Raw genomic sequence first — 14379 nt, forward strand, 5'->3', positions numbered from 1 at the left:
GTCTGTGTCACATTTTGGTAATTCTCATAATATTTCTAACTTTTTCATTATTGTTTTGTTTGTTATGGTGATCTGTGACCAGTTAGCGGTTATGGTGATAAGTGATCTTTGATATTACTATGTAATTGTTTTGGGGTGTCGTGAACCTCACCCATATAAAATGGCAAACTTAATCGAATATTGAAATGATGACAAGTCATTTAGAATATTACATAAATGTAGTTTTAAAGCAGCGGCATGGTTTGAGAGGTTTACTCCAGATTTGAAAAGAGTTCTGCTGTGGGTAAAGTGCTATTAAACAGCACTGCATGCTACAGAGAAATAATTTGTGAAAGGAAGAGTCAGTTGATGTGGCCAACTTCATTGTTGTCTTATTTTAAGACATTGCCACAGTCAGCCCACCCTCCAGCAGCCACCACTCTGATCAGTCAGCAGCATCAGCATTGAGGCAAGACCCACAACCAGCAAAAAGATTATGACTTACTGAAGGCTCAGATGATGGTTAGCAATTTTTAGCAATAAAGTATTTTTTCAGTAAGGTATGTACATTGTTTTTTTTAGACACAATGCTATTGCACACTTAATAGACTACACTATTGTGTAAACAAACCTGATATATGCACTGGGAAGCCAAAAAATTTCTGTGACTTGCTTTATTGCGACATACGTTTTACTATGGTAGTTTGGAACTAAACCCGTAATATCTCTGAGGTATGCCTGTATGTTTCTAGGAATTTATCCATTTCTTCTAGGTTGGCCAGTTTGTTGGCATATAATTGTTTGTAGTAATTTCTTATGGTCCTTTGTATTTCTGTGGTGTCCTTTTTAACTTCTCCTTCATTTCTGGTTTTATTGATTTGGGCTCTCTTTTTTTTCCTGAGTTAATCTGGCTAAAGGTTTGTTGATTTTGTATCATTTCAAAGAACCAGCTCTTAGTTTCATTGATTTTTTTTTCTTTTTTTTATTATCTATTTCATTTATTTCCACTTTCATTATTATTATTTCCTTCCTTCTACTAACTTTGGGTTTTGTTTTTTCTTTTTCTAGTTCCTGTAAATGTAAGGTTAGATTGTTTATTGTTTTCTGGTTTCCTCAGATAGGCCGGCCTGTATCACTGTATATTTTCCTCTGAGAACTACTTTTGCTGCATCCCACAGATTTTGGATCCTTGTTTTTCCATTTTCATTTGGAGATATTTTTTATTTCCTCATTGGTTTTTTCAGTCACCTATTGGTTGGTTACTAGTATGTTGTTTAGCCTTCACATGTTTGTATTTTTTGCATTGTTTTCCCCTTGTGTTGGTTTCTAATCTCACGCCCTTGTGGTTGGAAAATATGCTTGATATGATTTCAGTCTTAAATTTATTGAGACTTGTTCTGTGGCCTAGTGCATCATCTGTCCTGGGAAGTGTTTCATGTGCACTTGAAAAGAAAGTATATTTTGCTGCTTTGGGATGGAATATTCTATACAGATCTATTAAGTCCATGTTCATTGCAGCACTATTTACAATAGCCAGGACATGGAAGCAACCTAAGTGTCCATTGACAGATGAATGGATAAAGAAGATGTGGCACATATATACAATGGAATATTACTCAGCCATAAAAGGAAGTGAAATTGAGTTGTTTGTAGTGAGGTGGATGGACCTAGAGTCTGTCATACAGAGTGAAGTAAGTCAGAAAGAGAAAAACAAATACCATATGCTAACACATATATATGGAATCTAAAAAAAAATTGATTCTGAAGAACCTAGGGGCAGGACAGGAATAAAGACGCAGATGTAGAGAATGGACTTGAGGACATGGGTGGGGGAAGGGTAAGCTGGGACGAAGTGAGAGAGTAGCACTGATATATATACACTACCAAATGTAAAATAGATAGCTAGTGGGAAGCAGCTGCATCGCACAGGGAGATCACCTCAGTGCATTGTGACCACTTAGAGGGGTGGGATAGGGAGAGTGGGAGGGAGACGCAAGAGGGAGGGGATTTGGGGATATATGTATACATACATTTCACTTTGTTATACAGCAGAAACTAACACAACATTGTAAAGCAATTATACTCCAATAAAAATGTTTAAAAAAAATGGAAAACATAAAAAAAAAGAAAGGTCCATATGGTCTAATGTGTCATTTAAGGCCAGTGTTTCATTATTGGTTTTCTATCTGGATGATCTGTCCACTGATGTAAGTGAGGCATTAAGGTCTTCTACTATTATTGTGTTACTGTCAGTTCCTCCCTTTATGTTTGTTAGTATTTGCTTTATATGTTTAGATACTCCTATGGGTGTGTGTATGTACATGTGTGTGTTGTTCTATCTTCTTGCTGGATTGATCCCTTTCTCATTATGTAATATCTTTGTCTCTTTTTACAGTCTTTGTTTTAAAGTCTATTTTGTCTGATATAAGGATTGCTATCACCAATCTCTTTTCATGTCTGTTTGTATGGTATGGAATACCCTTTTCCATCCCCTCACTTTTAGTCCATGTGTGACATTAGATGTGAAGTGAGTCTCTGGTAGGCAGCATGTATATGGATCTTGTTGTTTTTATCCATTCAGCCACTCTATTTTCTGGATTGCAACATTTAGTCCATTCACATTTAAAGTAATTATTGATAAGTATGTACTTACTGCAGTTTTGTTAGTTGTATTCTGGTTATTTTTGTTGTTCTTCTGTGTTCCTTTCTTCTCTTGTGATTTGGTTACTTTCTTTACAGTTAATGTTTGTATTACTTCCTCTTTATTTTTGTGTATCTAATATCAATTGGTTTATGGTTACCATGAGGTTCTTATGTAACAACCTATGTATATAGCAGTCTATTTTAAGTTGATCATTGCTTAAGTTTGAGTGTATTCTAAAAACACTACAGTTTTATTCCCCTCTGCCATGTTTTATGTTTTTGAGGTCATATTTTACATCTAAAAAATTTTGTGTATCCTTAAATAATTATTGTAGATATATTTGATTTTACTAGTTTTTTATTTTAATCTTCATACTAGCTATATAGTTGGTTGATCCATTACCTTTACTTTGTATTTGCCTTTACTGGTGGCATTTTTCTCTTGCATAATTTTCATATTTCTGGTTATGTTCTTGTCTCTTCTGCTTAAAGAAGTCCTTTTAACGTTTCTTAAAAGGTTGGTTTAGTGGTGATGAACTCATTTACTTTTTGCTTGTCTGGTAAACTGTTTATCTCTCCTTCAATTCTGAACATTAACTTTGCCAGCTAGAGGTTCTTGGTTGTGTTTTTCCTTTAAATTCTTTGAATATGTCATGCCACTACCTTTTGGCCTGCAAGTTTTCTGCTGAAAAATCAGCTGATAACCTCACTGGTTTTACCTTGTATGTGTCAAGTTGTTTTTCTCTTGCTGCCCTTAATACTCTCTTTATCGTTAACTTCTGACATTTTAATGATAGTGTATATGTGAAGATCCCCTTGGGTTCATCTTTTAGGAATTCTCTGGGATTCATGGACTCAAATGTATTTCCTTCACCAGTTTAGGGGAATTTTCATCCATTGTTTCCTCAAACAGGTTTTCTCTCCCTTTCTTTCTCCTCTTTCTGGGACCCCTATAATGCAAATGTTAGAATGCTTATTGTTATTCCCGAGGGTCCTTAAACTATCCTCATTTTTGAAAATTCTTTTTTCTTTTTTGCTATTTTGATTGGGTGATTTCCATTACCCTGTCCTCCAGATTGCTGATCCTTTCCTCTGCATCATCTAATCTGCTGGTGGTTCCCTCTAGTTTCTGGTTTTTCTCTATTTCGTTTAGTTTTTTCTGAGGTTTTTGTCTTGTTCTTTCATTTGGAACATATTCCTTTGTTTCTTCACTTTACCTAATTCTCTGTGTTTGTTTCTGTGTATTAGGTAGATCAGCTATATCTCCTGGTCTTCAAAGAATGGCTTTGTATAGAAGGTGTTCTGTGGGGCCCAGTGGTGTGGTCCTTCCTGGTCACCAGAGCCAGGTGCTCCAGGAACATCCTCTGTGTGGGCTGTCTGCATCCTCCTGTTGTGGCTGGGCTGCAGTTGCTGTGGGTGCACTAGTGTATGGGGCTGGTCCCCAGTACAACTGGCTATAAGGCCTGGCCACAACAGTTGTGGGCACTCTGGTGTACTGGGTTGGCCAATGGGATGGGACCCTCTTTGGGGAGACACTGGTGCTGACCAAGGGCACCTGCTGGGACTGGCAGGGTGAAGGGCTGCTTTAGTGGGGCTCTGGTGCTGGATGAGGGTGCTTGTTGGGACTGGCAAGGTAGGGGGCCACTTTGGAGGAATGCTGGCTATGTCAGGTCCATTGGCAAACCGGAGTGGGGCAAATGGTACATTAAGTTTGATGGAGAGAGTCAGAAATGTCACCTGCTAGTGCCAGGTTGCTAGGTAGAAGGTGAGCCAAATAAAAACAAAACAAATAAAAACACTGGCACCTGCCAGCCCCTTTATACCCAGAGAAAGTTGCAACAGATCCCTGCCCCTCAAGCACATGCCCTAAAATTAGTAAATGAATTTCTTTCTTATATCACCCAGGCACTTTTCTAACTGCTGCCTCTGCACTGGGACTTGGGAAGAGTGAATCTGTGCATGTGCCCTTTAAGAGCAGAGTCTCAGTTTCCTACAGCCCTTCTGCTCTCCTGCACATAAACCCCAATGGTTTTAAAGCCAGATGTTATGGGGGCTCATCTTTCTGGTGCAGGTCTCCCAGGAAGGGGGGCCCAAGGTGGGGCTTGGACCCGTCGCTCCTTGGGGAAGACCTCTGGGGCTCTGATATCCCTCCCACTTGTGGGTTCCTTCACTGGGTACATGGGTTCTGATTAGACTGCTTCTCTGCCCTTCCTACCTGTCTCATTGTAGGTTTTTCTTTTTATCTTCAGTTGTGGAAAGTATTTTCTTCTAGTCTTCAGGTCATTCTCAGAGACGGTTCTCTATCTGTAGTTGTAATTTTGGTGTATCTCTGGGAGGAGGTGAGCCCAGGGTCTTCCTTCTCTGCTATCTTGTTCTACCCCCACTTTAGTTTATTATTGATATGATCTGTGACGTGGCTCTAATTAGGACTTGTTCTAGATCTGTTTTAATCTGCAGGCTTTCTTTTCTTCACGTTGGTGCCCTTGAATCACTGCCCAGAAGTCTGGGTTATAGTGGGTAACATAGTTTCCGAGAAGAGTTTAGTGCCTTTTGGTGATAAAGTGTATACAATATTTGTTTTGTGTGGTGATGGCTGGTAGGGGGTCACACTGGCACTGCCCCATTCACTGTACACACTGGCACTGCCCCATTCACTGTACACTGTATTAGTAGAATATTAAGGGGATACCTAATGCAGAAAACATGCTTTGAAGTTAGAGGTTTATAGAATGAAAGCACATTGATGGGAGAGGCTTACTTTTTTTCTTCTTTTTGAGAGGGATCTTTTAATTAATTAATTATTTAATGGCTGCATTGGGTCCTTGTTGCTGCACGCAGGCTTCCTCTGGTTGCGGTGAGCGGGGGCTAGTCTTCGTTGCGCTGCACGGGCTTCTCATTGCGGTGACTTCTCTTGCTGTGGTTGTGGAACACGGGCTCTAGGTGTGCGGGCTCAGTAGTTGTGGCACGTGGGCTCAGTAGTTGTGGCTCTCAGGCTTAGTTGCTCTGCAGCATGTGGGATCTTCCCGGACCAGGGATCGAACCCCTGTCCCCTGCATTGGCGGGCGGATCCTTAACCACTGCACCACCAGGGAAGTCCAAGGTTTACTTTTGTTAATACAGTTTTCCTTCTTTTGCTAGATTCTCCTGAATTATTTTGGAAACTATGTACCTAATGCATGGACACAAGACAATGGCTGCACTCTTTGTGAAGTGGATACAATTGACTTGTCTGCAGTAGATGTAAGTGGAATTGACTCTGTGTGAAACGTAGTAATAAAAAATAGTGAGGTGGATGGACCTACAGTCTGTCATACAGAGTGAAGTAAGTGAAAAAGAGAAAAATAAATACCATATGCTAACACATATATATGGAATCTAAAAAAAAAAAATGGCACTGATGAATCTAGTGGCAGGGCAGGAATATAGACATAGAGAATGGACTTGAGGACACAGTGGGGGTAGGGGGAAGCTGGGGCGAAGTGAGAGTAGCATCGACATATATACACTACTGAATGTAAAATAGTTAGCTGGTGGGAAGCAGCAACATAGCACAGGGCGATCAGCTTGGTTCTTTGAGATGACCTAGAGGGGTGGGATAGGGAGGGTGGGAGGGAGGCTCAAGAGGGAGGGGATATGGGGATATATATATATGCTTATGGCTTATTCACTTTGTTGTGCAACAGAAACTAACACAGTATTGCGAAGCAATTATACTCTAATAAAGATCTATTACAAAAAAAGTACATTGTCATGAAATACAATAATTTGTAAAAGAAAAAAAGCACATTATTTTATAGTATTGATAATATGGTAGATAATGGATTTAAAAAGCTAAAACATGATGACTCCGAAAGTTGCTGGATTTGTGTATTTCCAGCAAAACCAGTTAATAATTGACCCTAGCGAAAAGGGCTTGATTGTTAATATATACTAGCTTGCTATGGTTGGGTGCTCTTGTTTTATTTTAGTCTGGTAACTTGGTCAAAGTGTTGAGGTACAATGCTTTGTTATTTATATGGACTAATTTTATCTGTGCTTGATTTTCAAATTTGATGATTTTAAAATAATACTATATGACTAAGGACTGTTTTAATATTTTATAGATAGTAACTTATATTAATTTCACAAATCCCTTAAGTAGGTAGTGCTGTTGACTGAGTTTTACAGATGAGGAAACTAAGGTATATATACGTTCAGTAACTTACTTAAGGCATGTGATTTTTTTTTTAAGTGTTGGGGGTGGGATTTAAATTTAGGCAGTCTGGCTCCAGATCCTATAATCTTGATCACTGTGCAATTTCGCCTGGATGTAATGTACATATTATATGCCAGACACAGTGCTACTTATACATGTGTTTCATAGAGAATTATAGCTATAGTTTAATGTTTATACGTTGAGAGTAAATGAGCAACTGAAAGTAATTATTATGTGTCTATTAAACATTTTATGTATCCTTCTCTCATCAACCAGAGCAGTTTTAGGATATCTTATAGTAACATTTTTCTTCCAAAAAATTTCTCTTGTAACTTGTGTATGAACAATTGAATTCTAGGGATGATTTTGTCATTAAGGCTGATTCTTTCCTTCATTCACCATAGGTTTATTGAGTATCTACAGCATGCCAGATAAGTATAGACAGAAATAAAATTCACCTTAATATAGTTCTGGTGACTCCTGTACCCATGCAAATACAAAAATACTCTCACCGTAAAGCACTCAGACTCCTGAATTAAATAGTTTCTGTTCTATTCTGAAAAGGAGGATAAAGAGTAACTTGTCCACATTTAGGACCTTCTGAATAGAACCCTATTTTACTTGAAAATAAGACTTTTTGGCCAGTCTCTCAAATAACAGACTGCATGTTTCCTATCTGGAAAGAAAGCCAGGAACTTTCTGACTGAAGCTGCATCATGAAGATGTTTAAAAATTCATCCTGATCGTTTTTGCAAAGTCTTCTGGAGAGAGAGTTAAAGCTTTTTATCTGTTTAGTATCCTTTTACATAAACTTTCTGGTGCAAAGATTGAAAAATATTTATATTATAGTTTTTTATCTTTATTTTTTGCATATAGGTGAAAATCACCTAATTCTTAAGCTAAGTTTTTTGTCTTATAGACTGTTAGAAAGGAAAACCATTTTATTATGCAAAATAAATTTCTTATGTGTCTTATATGTGTAGTAATTATGCAACAGGGATATAAAAATTAAAATGATGTGGGTAGTTAAGATCTAGGGCTACCGTATACTTAGGTGTGGGCCGTAGGCAAGTTTCTCTATACATAAAAATGATAATGGCTATCTCAGAGGATTGGTAGGAGGGTTAAATGAAATTATATAGATGTGTATATATAATGATATTTTATATGTATAAATTATATATATGAGGTGCTAAGCCTTGATAATAGCTAACTGTTGTACTCTTAGTATCATTAGTATATAAAAATGAGCTTAGATTGACAATGGAGATGTAGCATGTTGAAGCCCAGTTCTTTACCTACTAATTTATGTGTTCTGAGTTGCTTAACTCTTCTAAGTCCCATTTTCCTCATGTGTAAATTTGGGGTAATAAATAACTTCTAAGGTTATTACAAAATTTAAATGAAATGCATCACATCATTTGATAAGGGAGAGTTGTCATCTAGTTTTTACTCATTTTCCCTGTTAAATTGAGAACTCCTAGAAGGTAGATATTTTGTCTTTAGTTGTTTGTATTTGTTTATTGATTTAGCAATAAATATTTGGGTGACTGAATGAATTGATAAGAAGGACAACAGTGTATGACTTGTACTTCAGTGCAAACAAATAATGTTATTATCCAGATAACAGAGGAATATGTGAGGTATCATGTGTGAAAAGATGGGGGAGAGGTACCTAATTCAGCACTTAACATATATGGTACTTTAAAATATCTTGGGCTTCCCTGGTGGCGCAGTGGTTGAGAGTCCGCCTGCCGATGCAGGGGACACGGGTTTGTGCCCCAGTCTGGGAAGAGCCCACATGCCGCGGAGCGGCTGGGCCCGTGAGCCATGGCCGCTGAGCCTGCGCGTCCGGAGCCTGTTCTCCGCAACGGGAGAGGCCACATCCATGAGGGGCCCGCGTACCAAAAAAAAAAAAAAAAAAAGCTGTAATCTTTATTAAAAATTTTTTTCTTGCTCAGTAATGCACTGTATTTATTTATTTATTTTTTTACCTTTTGACCTCCTTCACCCATCTGTATGTAGTTTGTAATTTAAAAATCTATAATCTTTAAAGTCAGGCTTTAAGACACTGATTAAAAAAGGCATTATAAAGAAATCTTTCATATGGTTCTGGTAATAACACTATTACATGGCATTTACTTATGTTTCTTTCTTCCTCAATCATTTGTAAGTTTTCCAAGCAAGGAATTTTCACTCCTTTTTAAAAACGTTTCTTATCACAAGGACGGACTAATAGTGGATATTTCAGAATTGTTCATGCAATGAATGAAAGAAACTATTCTCTGAAACATACCCAAACAGAAATTAAGAAAATGTTAAAAATCGATACAAGATAAAATATATTAGTGAAAGAAAGTAGCTTTCCTTATATATAATATAATGATGAAGCAAAATAAAGTACTATCAGTAAAATGAGATTAAAGGTTCAGGGATAGAAATAAAGTCTCAAGTCCTCTGTGATTGTTTTCTTTGAGCTACAAATTAACCACTAAACTTCCAAACCATGGAAAAAAACATGGAAGCACAATTAGCATTCTGGCTTCATAGATGAAACTGTCAAATAGATTTAGATCTGAAGGAAGTTTCTTTTAGGACCATCTTAAAGGAAGCATTAAATAGTAAAGCAGGTAGTAACCTTAATTACAGTATCCCTATGTTATACAATAGTGAGTTTCCTCTTCATCCTAAATCATAATGTTAAGATGTGATTCAGTAAAATCACTTTGGGGGGTCCACAAAAATGTATTAGAGAATTGTCATGGGGCAGTCAAATTTAGAAGGTTAAGTTGTACTGATATTCTAGTTTATGTTTTATGTTGTGTTGATTAAAACTTGAATAGAATTTAAAGTAAAACCATGCTAATTCTAATTTGCTTTTATGTTTGCCACAAAACAAAGGTTCACCCCAATGTAACAATAGGTGTTTTTATTGAGCAACCAACCCCTTTCCTACCTCGATTTCTGGACACATTGTTGACACTGGATTACCCAAAAGAAGCAGTTAAACTCTTCATTCATAACAAAGTAAGTATTTGAGAAATGAATATTTTATGGGAAAACTGTTTTGATCTTATTTGGAACTATTTGTTATTATTTAGTCATGTCTAAAAAAATTTTTTAAATTTGAGTTAAATTCAGTGGGGGATTTTTGAAGTCATTACTACTCTGCGTATTTAGGACCTAAGGATTATAGAGTTTAGAAACTAGTATCATACTATTGGGATGAGACACGGGAAACTGTCAATTTTTTGTAGATCAAAAATGGTTGAATATCAGCCATTTTTATATGTTCAACCTTATAATGAAGAGATGTCAAAGGGCCTATAGTTCTGGTACTTTCTTTTATAGAACCGATCATTAAATTGTTTGCAGCTAATGATAATACCGAACATCAGAACTTGAAATATCTTCCATATACAGTATTGTTTTGATTAATTACACAATGGCATGCTCTTCCCCGAAAGATTTTGATGCTGTCATTTCCCTCAAAAATATTCAGAACCTCCCAAATACCTCCTACGTATAGTCTAAATTTAAAGACATTTTTCCTCAATATTTTTCAATTTTGCTTGTCTCTTCCCTGTTAAAACAGTTGGCATTTATTATCACCTAGAAAAGCTCAATAGCTGTGAAGTATGCTCTTTTCTCTCTTTTGTCCTAATACTTTTTGTTTAAGATTGTTCTTTCTTCCTGATGTACATATCGGCTAATCATTTGCCTTTTCCAGAGACTATTTTATATTTGCAGAAAACCACCTCAGATAAGTTTAAAGGGGTGAATGTATTGAGCATTGGCTTTGTAAAATGCATTGTAATACATGTACTTACATTAAAGTATTTTGTTTTTATGTATTGTGTCTTTTATTTATATTTTTCCTCCTTTCGTAGGACCTAAAACCTCTTGATAGCAGGAGTTATCTTCTTTTATTTAAAATTAACTCTATGCAGCTTTTGTATGATAAGTAGTTTTAACAAGCTGTGAAAAGCTTTCAAAAATACTTAGTGAGACTTGATACATAAAGAGCTCTGAAATGCTCTAATGATGGCGATAGGTAACCTTATCTAAATTTTAGCAGAGTTAGATCACCTTATTTAAATTTTAGCACAGTTGAATCACATTAATTTGATGACTTTTCATGTTGATTATTTTCTCATCATATTTTCTTATCAATAAAATTTTAACTTTCCCTTCTTTTTGTAAAAAACACAACTTTTTATGTGACCATTAATTTTCTCTCTGCTTAAAATAATATTGTAATATTTATTTTATAAAAAAGATTATAACAGATTAATCTGTTAGGTTTAATAGATATTTTTTATGGATATTTTACAAAACATGTCTAAGATTCTCAGGGCACAAGCCATTTTCCCCCTCAAGTCAGAAATATTTTATAGCACTCAGGATTTAAATATTAATGCAAGGACTAGGAGTAGATGTTCAAAGAATTTTGAAGTATATTTTTTTAAAAAAATTGATATGTATCTATTTTAGATTCTACATGTGATATTTAGATGATATTTCAATATAATATGCTTAATATAGTTATCACTTTGCCTGTAGTGAGTGAATATGTGAATGGTGGAATTCACAAATTTTGAATGTGAAGTCATCCCTACATATGAATACTTCAGTCATCTTATTGTCTTTTTTCTCACTACTTTTCTTCTTTTTTTAAACTAATTTTCAATTTTTAAAATATGTTACAGGAAGTTTATCATGAAAAGGACATCAAGGTGTTTTTTGATAAAGCTAAACATGAAATCACTACTATGAAAATTGTAGGACCGGAAGAAAATCTAAGTCAAGCTGAAGCCAGAAACATGGGAATGTATGTTTTAGCAAATTTAAATTCAACCAGTATCTACTAAAGAAACTTAAAAAAGAAAGACAACTTTTCTTCAGAATTAGTGTCCTAAACTTGGATGTCTCAACTGTGTGTGTGCATGTGTGTCTGTGTGTGTTTGTGCCCACACATGAGCATACCTCTGCTGTTCGAACTATATCTATGTTTGTGTGTATTTATGTCTAAAGGGCCATGAAAGTTATCTACGTTTTTCTTTTAATGGCTAAGAGTCAATATATTTATTCAAAATATTAACTGAACTTCAGATCAAGATTTAAATCCCCAGACAGATGAGTAGTGTGACTGATGTAGCAGTGATTTAAATATACATTATCTGAAGCTTTTGTGTGGCAGAAATGTGTGTTTCAGATATTCTAGTTATCTATTGATCTAAATAGTACTATAACCACAGAAGAAATATTTTAGGTCCTTTGTTTAGCCCCTTTAATACTTCAGACAGATTACTAATAAAATTCTGGTAATAGCGAAAACGATCACTTATTCAGTGAATGTGAATTGAATATGCCCATCAGTGGGTTAAAAGTTGGTAATGAAAACGTAAGACTCAGTGATTTCTCAGCAGGAGACGTTCTTGTCTTGTGCTGTGGAAGCTTCAGGCCCAAAGAGATGGAAAGTGCCTATTATGGGGGTAAAGGGACAGGCAGGAAAACGGGCCTTAGAAAAACCAAACAGATGTTATTACTAATGGTTCCATAACTTCATCATTGGAGAGTACCTTGGGTCCACATTTAGAACTTATTTTCTCTATTTAAAAAATTTTTGTATGTGCTCTGTTGTATCTGGCTTTGCCTTAGCACAGTGTTTTTTAATTCACTCATGTCATTACAATTATCAGCAGCTCATTCCTTTTCATTGCTGACTAGTATTTTATCATATGAATATACTGCAAGTGGTTTACACACGCCGCTGGTAATAGACATTGGGCTGTGTCCAGTTTGGGGCCAGTATGAATAAGGCTGCTAATGAAGATTCTTTATTAGAAGTGTGAATATGTGTGTTGTGTGTGTGTGTGTGCGTGTGCGTACATATGCTTTAGTATATTTTGGGAAAATACCAAGGAGTGGACTAACTAGGTCATAGGGTTAGGATAGATGTATGTTTATAAGAAACAGCTAAATAGTCCAAAATGGTTGTACATTTTTTAAAATTTTATTTATTTTTATTTTTGGGTGTGTTGGGTCTTCGTTTCTGTGCGAGGGCTTTCTCCAGTTGCGGCAAGCGGGGGCCACTCTTCATCGCGGTGTACAGGCCTCACACTATCGCGGCCTCTCCTGTTGCGGAGCACAGGCTCCAGACGCGCAGGCTCAGTAGTTGTGGCTCACGGGCCCAGTTGCTCCATGGCATGTGGGATCTTCCCAGACCAGGGCTCGAACCCATGTCCCCTGCATTAGCAGGCAGATTCTCAACCACTGCGCCACCAGGGAAGCCCTGGTTGTACATTTTACACTTGTAACAGCAAGGTAATAGACCTCCATCTGCTCCACATGTTTGTCAACATTTGATATTGCCCATCTTTTTTATTTTAGCCACCTACTGGGTATGAAAAGGTATCTTACTGTGGTTAGGTATCTAAAGGTATCTAAGTCTTTTGTGCATTTTTGTTTACATTAGGTTATCTTGTTAGTTGTGTATTTGTAGGAATTCTTTATATATTTTGTATACAAAATCTGTCTATCTAAACTCTATGTCTGTCTCTATAATGTTTTGTGAATATTTGTTCCATTCTATGACTTGATTTTTTACTTTTTAAATACTGCCTTCTAATAAGAAGAAATTTTAATTTAATAAAATTCTATTTCATCTTTTTCTTTTATGCTTTGTGCTTTGGGGTTTATTTTCTGTTTAAGAAATCTTTCTTATTCCAGTGTCATGAAGACGTTCTTTGGAATTTTTCTTTCATAAGCTTTATCATTCTAGCATTTATGTTTTAAGATGTTTCAATCTGCAATTCATCTTGAATACATTTTTGTGTTTGGAGTGAAGTAGGGGTCAACTTTTATTCTTTGCAAATGAAATTCCAGTTGTTTCAATACTCCTTTTTAATTTAAGGCTTTTCTTTTCCTACTTAATTGACTTGGCCTTGGTCAAAAATCAGATAACTGAGTATTTATGAGTGATTGTGAGCTCTCACTTCTGTTTTGTTACTCTAAGATCAGTGCTACACTTTATTACTAGGGATTTATATTAACCTTGAAATCATGTGGTATAAATTTTTAAATTTTTTTCCAAGATAATTTGAGCTGTTTTTAAAAAATTATTTAATTTTCATTTTTATTGAGGTATAATTGACATATAATGTTAGTTTGAGGTGTACAACACAGCTTCAATATTTGTATACATTGTGAAATAATCACCACAATAAGTCTAGTTACCATCTGTCACCGTGCATAGTTACAGTATTTAAAAAAAATTTCCTCTAATTTTTTTGCACAATTTTAACAAACTTTCCTGTCTGCTGTCCTGCTTGACAGTTGCTTAGAAACAAATGTGTCATGGAGTTAAACACTGACAGTAGGAGAAAGTGATAACTCGGATCAGCAGTGAGGGAGGAGGGCTCAGAAAGAGAGAGCTCCAAATGCAGAAACCGTAATACTTGGAAGCCTATCATGTATCACAAGTAGTTCATTCCTTCGTGTTCCTGATGATAACGCTCCAGGCTCTACCAAGAAAGCATACATCACAATCCGTGTCCTTG

General features: G+C 36.1%; 1 protein-coding gene across 2 annotated transcripts in view; it reads left to right on the forward strand.

Annotated features, from left to right (window-relative positions):
• The window catches only part of PLOD2 (procollagen-lysine,2-oxoglutarate 5-dioxygenase 2), a 114171-nt gene that overhangs the window by 77846 nt on the left and 21946 nt on the right, over positions 1-14379 (forward strand). For both annotated transcript variants that reach the window (XM_067737576.1, XM_067737574.1), the window contains exons 8-10: positions 5761-5862; positions 9719-9844; positions 11527-11648. In XM_067737576.1, coding sequence (XP_067593677.1) covers positions 5761-5862; positions 9719-9844; positions 11527-11648 — 350 coding nt within the window. The remainder of the gene's footprint in view (positions 1-5760; positions 5863-9718; positions 9845-11526; positions 11649-14379) is intronic.

This window comes from Pseudorca crassidens, chromosome 5 (genome assembly GCF_039906515.1).
Source record: "Pseudorca crassidens isolate mPseCra1 chromosome 5, mPseCra1.hap1, whole genome shotgun sequence".
NCBI classification, from domain to species: domain Eukaryota; kingdom Metazoa; phylum Chordata; class Mammalia; order Artiodactyla; family Delphinidae; genus Pseudorca; species Pseudorca crassidens.